This window comes from Borostomias antarcticus, assembly GCF_949987555.1.
Source record: "Borostomias antarcticus genome assembly, chromosome: 23".
NCBI lineage: Eukaryota > Metazoa > Chordata > Actinopteri > Stomiiformes > Stomiidae > Borostomias > Borostomias antarcticus.
The window spans coordinates 7860608-7874716 of NC_140256.1; the positions used below are offsets into that span (position 1 = coordinate 7860608).

The window sequence follows — 14109 nt, forward strand, 5'->3', positions numbered from 1 at the left end:
TCCTGTTGTGTTGTTTTGTGTTAAATGGGCGAATAACATATGCTCCGCTGGCACAGTCAGGGAACTGTCAATCATGGAAGCGCATATAGGCTGCTTCGCGCGCAGTAACCTTCGGACATGAGCTTGCGCCACCAGATGTGAGAGACGCGGAGGCAGGAGCACACACACACGCACACACCACCTCATCAAGATTCTAACCAGGATGAACACACAAGACGTCAAAGAGTATCTTTCAAAACGCCACATCCCGCAACTTTTTGAGGTAGGCGAAGGATTTTGCTCTATATTCTCGCATATCTATGCACTTTTCATTCATGCACCAGACTATTAGTGCAAGCCTGGCAGTCCCCAACTGCATGGCCTAATTAAAGCCTAATTAATTCAGTTGAGTTGATTGTATTCAACCTTAAATACGTTTATGACTAGCTTAGTCAATGGACGCTGTTTGTGAAGGGGACTGAGATTGTAGTTTTCTGATAAACATTCTCTAGACAGCAGTTATCTTTGATCACGGATGTGTGCAGATTGATTTCTGTGAACGATACTTTAGAGACTAGAGAACAGAGGTACAAACGATAGCCTCGTGAAACATTCTGGCGAGATCTCACGAGGCTAACAAACTATAAAGGTACAACTATGTATCACTGACATGGCATGGTAGGGGAGAACGGGGTTGGTTGTCACACGTTTTACTCTCATTTGAATTTCTCATAAGCATATGCCTAATAGATTTCTTTTCAACATGTAATTGGGCCTAAGGTGTCAGGTAGGAATGGAGCTACTCTGCTCTCACTGAGCTTATTCTGATCAAAAGATTGATGGACTGTCAAATACAGCTTGTGCACTTGTGACAACCAACCCCATCGCATGGATGGTTGTCACACACTATGGGGTTGGTTGTCCCAATGCTATTGAGAAACCAGGCCAGGTCCAGTCTGGCTTATGTGTGTGGCTGGCTTGTTTCTGTTCAGGACTGGTAGGACAGAAGCTAGGCATGCCACTGAAATAGCTGTGAATTGAAATGACATGAAAAAATGGCTGATAAATTAAGATAGGTCTTGTCGCCTGGACACATGAGTTCCAATGCTTCCAATGCTAATCCAGAACAATAAGAGTGGGATAGCCAGTTAGCTCATGAGCTCACAACAACTAGCAGCAGCTTCCATAACATTAATGGTAGAGGTCTGTGGCTAAAGTAGTTACACTGATGATAACATAAAGTCCCACCGGGTCTTGAACCCTGGTCTCCCGGGTGGGAGTCCAATGCTCTCACCACTACTCTACTTGTGCAGTGGAAATCAGCAGGTTGATTTTGGTGTCTTTCTTGATTTTGGTGTGCTACTGCCTCTTGTGGTGCCAACAGAGAAATGCAGGCCAACATTGTCCGGAGGGAGGGAGGGAGTGATAACCGGACAAACGCTAGGTGCGCTGGCTTACAGCCACGCAAAAAAAGGAAAAATGGACACCACTGTAAAAAAAATATTTTGAATGGTTTTATTTCACAAAAATGTATCAATTTAACACTCGGGTGTATAGTCAAATCAGGGTGGTCATTATAAAAAAGATTCTGAAATTCTAATTGATTCAAATGAATGATATTATAGATTGTAATACACAATCTATGACATGTTGTGACAACCAACCCCAACACAAATGTGACAACCACCCCCCCACACACACACATTTTTGCTACTATTGCAGTTAGCGACCACATCATATAGCCTAGTGAAAGAACAATCTGTCTCAACTATAGCTTTCCCTTCACAGTTTCCAATGTAAATATTTGTTTAAAGATAAACTAATAGCTTAGAGGTATAGAAGAAAAACATTGAGAAGTAGAAAATTTACTTTTTGACATGAAAAACATTAAACCCCCCTCACTTCAATGATGTGTGGCTTATTCATGAAATTACCATATGGGTGAACTCTGACACCAAAGCTGAACACTTTAATACCAACATTTTTGAACAGTACAAGATATAAGCAGTGTGACAACCAACCCGTGTGACAACCAACCCCATTTCCCACCTTTTAAGGTACCAAACCAGTGGCTCGTATCTTTTAGGCATGCTACCTTTTTTTATGAGTGTATCAGTCTGTCTCCGTATCCGGTGACGGTCAGAACCATGAAACTGTCACTATGATGATACCCAGTATAGAGATCTTTAGGAAGTGTAGAGCTCTCAAGTTATATCGGTGACATAACCTAGCTTAGCATACACACACACCAGAATGTCCAGCTTAGTGTCTGACTCTGAATATCTGGGAGGGAGGGTTTCATCGTGCTGGGAGGTTTAGCATAAGCACATGCAGCTAGACAGGCGGTCACCTAGGATACAGCAGCTCTGTGTACTGCGTGTGACTCACCAAGGGGAGGAGCACACAGTGAATCAACAATGTGTTATGGTGGCTTTGCAAGGTAAAAGTGACTGTACCCACACAACCCTCAGGTGACAGGAGCTGCTGAACACTAGATAGACCAGTATCTTCCACCTCTTCTCTCCTCTCTCACCTCAGACAGGACAGCTGTGTTCCAGTGCTTCAAGCCATGTCACCTTCTAGGACTGACACACACACACACACACACACACACCCACACACACAGACACCGCTCAGAGAGAATTAGCATTACAAGCAGAAAGAAGAGAAGAGGCTCTCAGAGGCCTCTGAACTAGAGAGAACATTATGCAATCATCCAGCTTCATTATGCACCTCAAAAACGGTATAATTTGCACCTTCTACAGCCTGCCCACCTCTCCCTCCCGCACACACACAAAACACAATGAGCACTTCCTTTTGTTTCATATTTTCAGTGTGTGTGTGTGTTTGTCCCTTCCAGAGCATGCTGACAGGGCTGATGTTCCACCGTCCTGAGGATCCTCTGGGCTTCCTGGAGGGCTGCCTGCAGAGAGCGGCAGAGCTGGGCGGGCCGCAGGGCGTGGCCTGGGACAGCTTCCTCTCCATAGACAGGAAGATCCTCCCCCCCATCGCCACGGGACTGGATAGCAGGAAGGCCGGCAGCAAACTAGGTGCAGTACCATGACTACTCTCTCTTACTGATGGCAACTAGCCAGCTGACGACAACTGACTGGCGCATTGGGTTCTACTGGAGATATCATGACATACGGGATAGTGACATGCCTCAGGCAACCAGGATGCAATTTGCCGTGTCTGTTTCTGTGCTGTTGTCTCTCCTCTGAGGATCAGGTAACATAAAACTCTGACTAATGCCAGGCTCACACTACAGGATTTAAAAAATCCTAACTGATTTCAAAATCGGGTAGCATCACGCACATAAGGAGATTCTTAACAGATTTTTTGAGAATCTCAAAGAACCACATACAACAAGATTTGAAAATAACGTCTCATCACACACTCCAGGATATTATCGTGCCCAAGGGAGCAATGAACCCCTGCTGTGTTGCGTAATAATGTAATTTAATCTTGTAGTGACATAATAATCAAAATATCAAACATGTTTGATATTATCGGGGCCGCCCCAATGGGTCTGCGAGCCGATCGGGAGGTATAAGATTGGATATGTAAATACACATTACAAGATAATCTGGGCCGAACATCGGTACCGACGATACCAACGTTCCAGATTTCTCCTTCGATTGTCGGGAGGGGTGAATCGGGGATAAATTGGCCCAGAAATCCTGTAGTTTGATTCAGGCATAACACAGGACTCTCGATTCAATTCTTTCCTATTCTATTCTTCAACAGAGCCAGCTCTGGGTGCCAGTGCCGGTCCGTACCGGCGGTATGAACGGCTGCCTCCCATCCAGGCCCAGTTCTCTATCGAGAGCGACTCCGACATGACCGAGTCGTCCGGGCTCATCCAGGAGTACGACGTCTTCGACCCCGCCAAGCCGCGCCCACACATCATCTTCATCATCGGTACGGCATGCCGTCATCATCATCATCATCACGAACATCATCCTCCTCTCATGTTCAGCCTCTGTCAGACAGATGCTCAGGTCTAGTCAGTGGAAATGACCCACCAGGCAGCCATCATTATCATCATCATCATCATCACCATCATCATCAACCTCCTCACCCTCCTCCTCTTCCTCCTCTCCCAAGGGGGTCCAGGCAGTGGTAAAGGCACCCAGACGGCCAAACTGGCGGGGAGGTTCCTTCTGGAGGGCGTGTCTGTGGGGGAGATTCTCAGGACCCAGCTCCTTAACCATGCCTCCAGTGACAGGAAGTGGGAGGTCATTGCCAAGATCATAGCCAATGGCGAGCTTGCGCCACAGGTACGGCTGCCTTGATTGGCTCGATGTCTACACTCCCACAAACCCCTCTCCTAACCTTTTCTGTCTCTCAGTTACCTTGCCAATAAGAAGAAGTATCAGAAGCTGCTGTTGTTTTGTTGAACAGGAGACCACCATTGAAGAGCTGAAGCAGCAGTTTATTCGGAGGCAGGCAGCCAGAGGCTTCATAGTGGATGGCTTTCCCAGAGACATAGCTCAGGCTCTCACCTTCGAGGAACAGGTTCACTCTACTCTACTCTACTCTACTCTACTCTACTCTACTCTACTCTACTCTACTCTACTCTACTCTACTCCACTTTCCTCCGTTCTGTCTCAGTACACCTTCCATTGTCATGTTTACTTCCTGCTGTCCCGCCCCACCTGCCTCCAGATTGGCTCCCCGGACCTGGTGATCCTTCTGGCCTGCTCCAATCAGGAGCTCCGCTTGCGCCTGGAGAGGCGGGCCACCCAGCAGGGTCGTCTTGATGATAACAGCCACGCCATTGAGAAGCGTCTGGACACATTCAAACGGAACATCACGCCCATCGCCAAGTACTACCAGGAGAGGGCGCTGCTGCTCAGGGTATGTACGCTGGCTGGCTGCCACTCCACTACCCCTCATACAGACAGACCACTGCTGCTCAGGGTACCCTGGTGATATGGTGTTCTATGGTGGTCCTGGCCTGTGGGGGGCGCTAGAGTCCTGAGTTCCTGCTGATATAACCTGCTGTATTTCCTGGTGCAGGTGGATGCAGATAGAGAAGAGGAGGACATCTTCTCAGACATCAGCAAGGCCGTCAGAGAGAGACTGTTCCCCAACTGGACACATACTGATGGTAGAGAGAGAGAGAGACAGAGAGAGAGAGAGAGAGAGAGAGAGACAGAGAGAATGAATGAGAAAGAGAAAGAATAAATGAATGAGCAAAATAACGTTTATAAAAGGTTATTGGTCCACATTGGGATGCTGCTTCTAAGTCCTTTGTCTCTCTCTCCCTCTCTCTCTCTCCCTCTGCCCTCTATCTCCGCATTCTCTCTCTCCTCTTTTCTCCCTCTCTTTTTATCCCCTCTCACACCTCTCTTTCTCCAGACAGTGACTTTCCCAGCAGAGCTGACCAGCAGTCTGTAGCTCCAACCAAGGAGTCTCCGGTTGAAGTCAACCCTCCATTATAGACTCAAGTCATGGAACTCTTACTCCTTACTCTGAGTTCTGAGCCATTTGTACGGACCACTGTAAATATAACATATTACAACCCATAATAATGTTTTGTTATCGTCATGCTGATGTTGCGTGCCCTTTCGTAATCCGTGTTACTGACATACATAGCCAAGTAGAGCTGTGCAAAAGACTGTGAAAGTCTACTGTGGATGTGCTGTTGTGTGCCTTATAGTTATCATATATCAGACAGAACCAGCGCCGGGAACAAACCAGCCCCGGGACCAGAGCCAGTAACCCATTAACCCTGTGTATGTACAATAATCAGCAATAAAATTGATTTTTATGGAATAATTTGTCCTTGCAGACTGTGCTACAGGACCATGAATTTCTTGATAAAATGCACACACACACACACACACCCACGACAGTCATGAAAACACACAAACATACACACACATTCATTCATTCATATCGCAGAGAGAGGCCCCTTCCCAGACCGAGAGACAGTATCTCTCTGCTCTCCTCTCACCCACTTCAGGGTAGGGGGGCCCGAGGACAGACCCTCAGGGTGTGGGGGCTCTCAGCATTCCAGTGTGAAGTGGTTCTATTTCCAGTTTCTTCCTATTATAGTCTGCTAACACCGAAGCTCAGATAACCTTATCTCTCAATTCCCGGGGGCTATAAAGGCTGGGAAGAGGCTGTGGGAGCGGCCTCCATCCGTCCATCCCTCCTCCTCTCTCTCCAACCTCACACTCACTTGTTATCCCTCCATCTCTCTCTCCAACCTCACACTCACTCGCTCCCCACGAGCTAGCCGGGCGACAGCGACATGGCTCCTAAGAAAGTGGAACCGAAGAAACCGGAGCCCAAGAAGCCCGAGCCCAAGAAGGAGGAGGCGGCGCCTGCCAAGCCGGCCGCCCCGGAGCCGCCCAAGGAGCCGGAGCTGGACCTGAAGAGCATCACGCTGGACTTCACGCCCGACCAGATCGAGGAGTTCCGGGACGCCTTCACGCTGTTCGACGAGACGCCGGCGGGTGAGATGAAGATCACGTTCTCCCAGTGCGGGGACGTGATGCGGGCGCTGGGGCACAACCCCACCAACGCGGAGGTTCTCAAGCTGCTGGGGAAGCCCAAGCCCGAGCAGATGCAGCGCGAGCTGCTGGACTTCGACACCTTCCTGCCCATGCTGCAGCACATCTCACGCTCCAAGGAGCAGGGCACCTACGAGGACTTTGTGGAGGGGCTGCGCGTCTTCGACAAGGAGGGCAACGGCACGGTGATGGGGGCGGAGCTACGGCACGTCCTGGCCACGCTGGGGGAGAAGATGACGGAGGTGGAGGTCGACCGCCTGATGGTCGGCCAGGAGGACGCCAACGGCAACGTCAACTACGAAGCCTTCGTCAAGCACATCATGTCTGGCTGACCGCATTCTGTTCTGGCTGACCTCTAACCTTGATCCACTGCTCTGGGGTCAGCGGCCCTCCCCTAAACCCTGACCTGACACTCTAGAGAGGACACAGGCAAACTGACCTGAGACCAGCAGTTTCAGGCCAGAGACAGCTTCCCTCTACTGGTGTTCCTCTCCACTCAATTCTTCATCACTCATGGCCCCCCAGGACTCAACACAGCATCTACCTGTTCCTCTGTCTCCCTCCTACGTCTATAGCTGAATAAAGTCTTGCCGGTTATTCGTCTTGTCCTGTGTGGTATTTGTGGGTGATATACTGTATACACTTCATTAGTATTTGTTGGGTTAAGTATATCTGGCTCACCTCCAGAGCTGGCATCTTGTACCGAGATGTCAGAATCTGCCTCAGGGCAAGCAGTGCTAGTGTCAACATGATTAGCTTCTGATTGGTAAATAAAACTACAGAGCACGTACACACACACAGGCCTACGGGAGGTACAATTATGGGTTGGTAATTATCGAGGGCTAAGTGAGGAGGTTTGTGAGTGCGTGTTTCTGAGAAGTGATTGGTGGCTGTCCTGTCACCGCAGCTGGTCTCCGCAGCCCAAGGCACATTCATGTCACAACATGGCCGACCAAAGTCATCGCAAGGTTGAGGGCGGGAGGAGCAGGCCAGAACTAATACCATTCTGACTGGCTGGTACTGATGTCTCAGAGACTTGGTTTATGTGACTGATGTCTCAGAGACTTGGTTTAAATTAACTCTCTAAGTAAAGAGTTAATTTAAGGAAACTGTATGTTTATTTTCAATGTAGTTTATAATTCAATATGCGTGCTGAATTTATAATGGCTATTTTCACTTTCTCTAGAACCATCACTGCCCTCCAGTGGCAAATAAAAGAAAGATCGGCCTCTCTGAAGGTGATAGAAACATATCCAACGCAAAAGCAGATTCACATAAAGGAGTTTATTCACCTAATACTGGTGTAGGACAGAGGAGAGTGTTCATACTGCATAGAGGTTACAGCTTACAATGCGTACAGAAAAACGTCACTACATGTTCTACATAGACCACAGATAGCAGACTGACAGAGAGACAAGCCAGACTCTACCACCACTCTGCTCCTATCAGTCATCAGTACTCAGTCTCTACAACAAAAGCTTTCCTGTGTTCAACTGTACAGTGATTACGCCACGGTAAAGCAGTCTTCTTAAGTGATCATCTCTATGTTAGCCAAACTGTATCAGACAGACTCGTTATTCTAGAGTGTCACTTTCTCTTTATAATACTGTACTTCCTGTTTGTTTGGTTAAAAGTTGCCCTCCCTTGGTGTTCCACAGAAACGCACGACAGCTACTTGGATTAATTATTCACAAGAGAAATAGTGCTTCCATGTTTTTCTCTCAGTCCTTTTTTATATGTATGTATGTGGAGGCGGCCATCCCTTCAACAGCTGTTACATAAGATACATCACACACAAAACAGACTATCCCTCCTGCATGTCAATCAAATCTTCCTTCCTATTGCACTTCAAAATCAAGACAGTGGTGGGCGGGGCTTTCTCCGAACAAGGACAGCCTCTCTATGTTGCCATGCCTACAGTTCCCAGTGCTGTTAAATATTAAACACACTCCTGACATATAAAAACTGGTTAAAAAGGCCATTGCACAGTAATGTCTATGGAGTGTATTCTGTTATGGATGAGGGCACTAGATGGCCTTGCAGTTGAAGCTGAACACTGGGAGAGTTGAAGCTGAACACTGCGACAGTTGAAGCTGAACACTGGGACAGTTTCCCAGTAACGGACTGGGACTGGGCTTGGCCTCCCGGACTGCAGTCCACCACCAGAGAAGAGCCTCAGATTGCTGGTGATTTTCAGTCTGTAGGATGAGGCTCAACCGGTCAGACTGGACTGACAGCCTGGAGACCCGCCCTGCTACCAGGAGTGTGTGGGGAGGGTACGGTCCCAGGGGACAGAGACCTGCGGGCCAAATGTTCACTGTACTGTCTGAGGGACAGAGAGAGAGGGCAGTCCCAGAAGAGACGAGGAGACCTGTTGAGGTAAAGGGAACTCAGACGTAATAGTACCACTCCATCACCATCCAACTGTCTGCCCTCCTCCTTAGTGCAGGTCCACCATGGAGAGAGGTCTGTTCCGATTGGTCTGCTGTATGCCGGCGGGCCTGTGATTGGCCAGGTCCAGGTAGAGGGCAGAGCGTAGGAAGCGGGGGTAGCAGTCCTTCTCCATCAGAGTGTAGATCCTGCTCTGGGCCAACAGGAAACAGGAAGCAGTCAAGCCTCCCGGGTTCAGGAGGTTCTGCTGGGTAGCCTCACGGGTCCAGGAGTCCAGGTTCACCTGAGACAGATGAAAACAGATTGGTCATACTTCATGATATCAAATCAAAGCTTTATTTGTATAGCGCATTTCATACACAGAGGCAACACAATGTGCTTTACAGAGAACAAAGCAAAAAAACAGTATCACCCGGGGGCCAGAATAGTGAGCTGTAAAAATTCTTCCCTGATCCCTCTCAACAAGGCGATCGAGCAAGCTCCTGGAGTATGTTTGTCTAACGGCTAAGAACATTTATAAAGCAATAAATTACATTAAATTGAGAGGTGTGTAGGAGGTATGTAGGGCTCTCCTCACCTCATTACAGGCGTGTGTGGAGATGAACTCTGAGAAGATCTTCTTGGCCCTGGCGGCCATCTTGGACTGGTTTCTGGTCTGGTGGAACTTCTCGCAGGCCAACCAGAAGTCCAGGTTCTCCTCACTGAACTCTGACCTCAAGAACCCTCGGAACACCGCCACACCCGCTACACACACAGACACACACACACACACTCAGTTATTGAAAGCCAATAGACCTTGAAAAATGATTTTGTGTGTGCGCGTGTGTGTAAAGAGACTTACATTTGTGGGCCAGCAGTGTGTCAAAGCTCTCCCCCCATTGTAGAGCTTCTTCTGGGGATGGCCTGCTAATCAACACACACACACACACACACACACACACACACACACACACACACACACACACACAACACACACACAACACACACACAACACACACACAACACACACACACACACACATACATACACACATACACACACAAACACAAACACAAACAAAGTCATGACAAATACATTCCAATACACCAGACTGGTTATAGGTTGTAACAGAGAGACACCAGAGAGTTTCTGACCTGGCGGACTTGAGGAGCTTCTCCAGGCCGTGGGCAGAGTTAGCTCTGTGAAGGTCATTTCTCCATCGTAGGAAGGTCAGACGGTTCTTCATGTCTTTAGCCCTGAGGAACACATTAGAGAACATCAGACAGGTCTGTGGAACAGAAGGGAACATGACAGAATATCAGCAGCAGACTGGAGGATTCCACGATGACTTACAGACTCTTGGTCTTGTTCTTCTTCCCGGGGGCGTGTCCAAACTCACAGCTACAGTCTGAATATCCGCACACCTGGAGGGGAAGGGAGGACGGGAGGGATGAGGGGAGGGAGGAGGGATGAGGGGAGGGAGGAGGGAGGGGAGGGGAGGGATGAGGACCTGCAGCTGCTACCCCGTCTCGAACTTGTTCCAAACCTACAAGAATCCCAACCACTGCTGCCATAAGGGAAACTGAGAAGATACACCCGAGTACCAGGGTAAAGATCTAAACAGATCTACGTAACAGAATGTAGCGATGCCGTGTAGTTACTGTAGATCTAGATAGACTAGATCAGTACAGAAGAATATCATTCTGCCAGACGGCAGCACGCAGATCTAGGAGCAGGAGGATCTGACCGTACCGTCCTCCCCGAGAGTAGCATGTACATCCTGCAGACCGAGCCTCCCTCTCTGGTCAGCTCCCTCCTCAGGGTCTGGGCGGAGGGCTGGGTCCAGCGGGCGGGGGCGGCGCCCGGTGGGTCGGGCTGGACCAGGTGGTGGAGGGTGCTGTCGGAGATGAAGCGTGGCGAGCGCGGCTCCTGGAGGAGGCTGCCCTCACTCAACGTGCGGCGCCGACGCAGCGAACTCCGACCGCCGCCGCACGCCGCCGCCGCCCGTTCCCTGTCGGGGGAGGGCCTCCCCGCGCTGCGGCGCTCCTCGTCTTCGTCGCTATCCTCCTCCTCCTCCTCGCCCTGCCTGTCCGGGGAGGGCGCGGCCTGCGAGGGGAAGAGCGGGTCCGGCCGGAGGTCCGGGAGAGTGAGGGGGGAGGGGGAGGAGGAGGAGGAGGAGCGGGCCCCCGCCGCGCCTGCCGTCTCCGAGGTCTCGGACGCGCTCTCGCCCTCCCCCTGCTGCCGCTCCTCCTTCTCCAGCGCCTCCTCCCTCTCCCTCCTCTTCCAGATCCGCTCGTCTGCCGCTCCCCTTTCCCGCTCCTTCCACTCCCCCTCTTTCTCCCTCTCCCTCCAGACCGGGCTCTCCAGCAGCTTGCGGGCCTTCCCCGCCGCGCAGGGAGGGGTGGTGAGGGGCGGGGAGGTGGGGGGGGACTGCTGCTGGAGGTTCTCCGTGCTCCTCAGGACAGGGGGGGTGAGGACGTGCCCCGGGGGGGTGGGCGTCTTGGCTGGGGGGGTGAGGGTCCTGGCTGGAGGGGTGAGGTTGCCCAGGCCCAGGCCCAGGCCCAGGCTGTAGGGTTCGGGAGAGCCACTGTAGGGGGGTCCCTCTGGGGAGTGGTTGTACAGCGAGTCCTGGTGGCTCAGACTGAGGACCCCCAGATCGCACTGGACGTCATCCACTGGCTCCTGCATTACATTGCACGCATGCACACACACACGCACACACACGCACACACACACACAATGTTGTCAGAGAGAGAGGCAGAAAGACATGGACAAACTAACAGAACAGCTGACCTGGTTGCAGTCACTGTACTGTCTGTATGTGTGTGTGTTTGTGTGCGTGCGTGTGTGTGTACTGCACGTGTGTCTAAGCCCTACCTGTTCATGGTCAGCTGTGTGTTTGAGGCCAAGCTGCTTGTCGATGTTGTCTCTGAGACACTGGTGCACCCGCCTCTTCTGGTCCACCGTGTAGGCTTCCAGACTGAACAGACCCTCACTCCTCTGGAGAGGGAGAGAGAGAGAGAGAGAGAGAGAGAGAAAAGAGAGAGAGAGAGAGAGAGAGAGAGAGAGAGAGAAAAGAGAGAGAGAGAAAAGAGAGAGAGAGAGAGCGGGATAGAGACCGGACCAGATACAGAAGAGAGAGAGACAGAGGGAAGGAGAGAGAGTGGGGGGGGAGAGAGTGATAGAGAAAGAAAGAAAGAAAGAAAGAAAGAAAGAAAGAAAGAAAGAAAGAAAGAAAGAAAGAAAGAAAGAAAGAAAGAAAGAAAGAAAGAAAGAAAGAAAGAAAGAAAGAAAGAGAGAGAGAGGGAGGAGGAGGTGGGGTCAATGACAGCTAAAACAAAAGGTACAGGGTCTTTATCAGGGCTGCTATCCTCTGGGGAGTGCTCAACTACTCTTCATTCAATACAGTAGTTGCAGTCCCATGAGAATAATGACCAGGCTGGGAGGATAGAAACGCTGCCTACCTCAGTCCAGTGGATGATGTACACCCTCATGATATCAGCAGGAACTGGAAGAGTACAGACAACATGTTGTTACTGCTGACGCATGAACAAAGAAAAAACTGTGTGTGTGTGTGTGTGCGCGTGGTACTGACCGTCTCTCAAGCGCAGGTTGTAGAGGTACAGGGGACTCTGGAGGACGTTGCAGCGTCCGGCTTCGTCCTCTCTGGTGAGCAGCAGCAGGTCGCTGTAGATCAGCATGGTCACCTGCAGGGGGCGACGGAGCACCGGGTAGACAGCTCAGCGACACACTCGACCAGCGCGGGGACAGGAGGAGCTGCTGACCAGGGTAGCACCGTCTTCCTGCCATGTGCGCTGTCGCTCTAAAAATACTCCCTTCATTGTATAGATAGAAGCTCTAAACAGCTGTCACCCATCCAGTCTTGTGAGATCGGTGATTCGAGAGCGGAAGGGAGGAGGGAAAGGCCATTGTTAGACTACTGAGCCACGGCCAGAATCTCTTCTCCGCTCTACTGAGGTCAGGAGGGCCTTGAGCCTGTTGGTTCTGAGCTCTTCTCAGTGATGCTGCTGGGAGCGCCAGGATTATTCACTCAACTGGACCCTCTCTGGCCTGACCACTCCGCCAGGAAAACAGATACACCCTTAAAAGAGTCTGCCTGACACACACTCACTACCAGGCGCATGTAGCCAGCACACACACACACACACACACATACGGTACACGCACACGCATAGTATCAGATGATCAATCCAGCATCGTCGTCACAGGGAGCCAGTGATCTGCGTCTCACCAGTGGCGGGGTGATATAGATGAGGCTGCGGCAGATAGAGTTTCATCCTCCTCTATAATACCGCCCGTCTGTCTGGGAAGGTCTCCGAGGGACCTACAGCAGACCACTCAGAACGTCAATTTGGGTGAAAACTGAACTGACTCCGTACTGTAGTCAGCACAGCTCCCGGTCCGGGGGTCACCTTCAGTTGTCTATAAGGCTGTACGGTTGGATCGGTAGTCGCACTGGTGGACAGCCGGTTGGTATGGCTGGGCAGTAGGTTGGTATGGCTGGGCAGTGGCTGGGCAGTAGGTTGGTATGGCTGGCCAGTAGGTTGGTATGGCTGGGCAGTAGGTTGGTATGGCTGGGCAGTAGGTTGGTATGGCTGGCCAGTAGGTTGGTATGGCTGGCCAGTAGGTTGGTATGGCTGGCCAGTAGGTTGGTATGGTTGTGGTGGTGTTACCTTAATGGGCAGCATGTTGTTTTCATGCAGGATCATCTCCTCTGACAGCAGCAGGGTTCTCTCTGGGCTGCACAGGTCCAGGGGCTAGGCGCAACAAGGACAACGTAGACAACGTCGGTGTCAACCACTACAACTACAACAACAACAACAACAAGCTGGTAAACAGACAGTTCTGACCTGGACGAACACGGGGAAGATGAGAGTCTTGGGAGCCAGGGTGACGTAGGTGCCGTAGTTGGAGTAGGGCAAGTGGGACTGGACGATGGTGCAGTTCTGGTAGTTCCCGTGGTTTAGCTGGTAGGCCGACGGGGAGGAGGAGGAGGGGGGAGGGGCCATGGTGGACGTGTGGTTGTTGATGGACCTGCGAGAGGTTGCTCCCTGGGCCTGCAGCCCTGGGTCTTGCAGCAGCCTGCTGGGGTGGGTCTGGTACAGCCGCCCTGGTGGACACACAGGGAAGGGCAGGGTCAGCACGGGGAGGAGGTTAGTACTGGTGGCCTACGAGACAGCGCTCATACAGACCATAGAAATGATCAGGTCTTAGT

General features: G+C 50.9%; 3 protein-coding genes across 3 annotated transcripts in view; 2 read left to right on the forward strand and 1 right to left on the reverse strand.

Moving 5' to 3' along the window:
- Positions 1–202: 202 nt before the first annotated feature.
- On the forward strand, positions 203–5426 carry ak5l (adenylate kinase 5, like; the record flags this gene model as incomplete). The annotated part of the gene is made up of 8 exons (XM_084457492.1): positions 203–262; positions 2840–3029; positions 3727–3900; positions 4087–4259; positions 4384–4497; positions 4648–4839; positions 5002–5092; positions 5344–5426. 8 exons carry the CDS (start codon positions 203–205, stop codon positions 5424–5426), a joined length of 1077 nt encoding a protein of 358 aa, XP_084313618.1.
- An 815-nt stretch (positions 5427–6241) lies between these two features.
- cmlc1 (cardiac myosin light chain-1) lies at positions 6242–6835 on the forward strand (the record flags this gene model as incomplete). Its single annotated transcript, XM_084456781.1, has 1 exon — positions 6242–6835. The coding sequence occupies one exon, from the start codon at positions 6242–6244 to the stop codon at positions 6833–6835; it is 594 nt and encodes a 197-aa protein (XP_084312907.1).
- Positions 6836–8864: 2029 nt separating this feature from the next.
- LOC311324896 (regulator of G-protein signaling 3-like) overlaps positions 8865–14109 on the reverse strand; it is a gene marked incomplete at its 5' end in the record, with an annotated part of 9055 nt that continues 3810 nt past the window's right edge. Inside the window, 11 exons of the mRNA XM_084457493.1 lie at positions 8865–9177; positions 9472–9638; positions 9736–9797; positions 10028–10129; positions 10227–10297; positions 10626–11555; positions 11751–11873; positions 12338–12381; positions 12469–12580; positions 13568–13651; positions 13745–14004. Coding sequence (XP_084313619.1) covers positions 8944–9177; positions 9472–9638; positions 9736–9797; positions 10028–10129; positions 10227–10297; positions 10626–11555; positions 11751–11873; positions 12338–12381; positions 12469–12580; positions 13568–13651; positions 13745–14004 — 2189 coding nt within the window. The 3' untranslated portion in view covers positions 8865–8943. The remainder of the gene's footprint in view (positions 9178–9471; positions 9639–9735; positions 9798–10027; positions 10130–10226; positions 10298–10625; positions 11556–11750; positions 11874–12337; positions 12382–12468; positions 12581–13567; positions 13652–13744; positions 14005–14109) is intronic.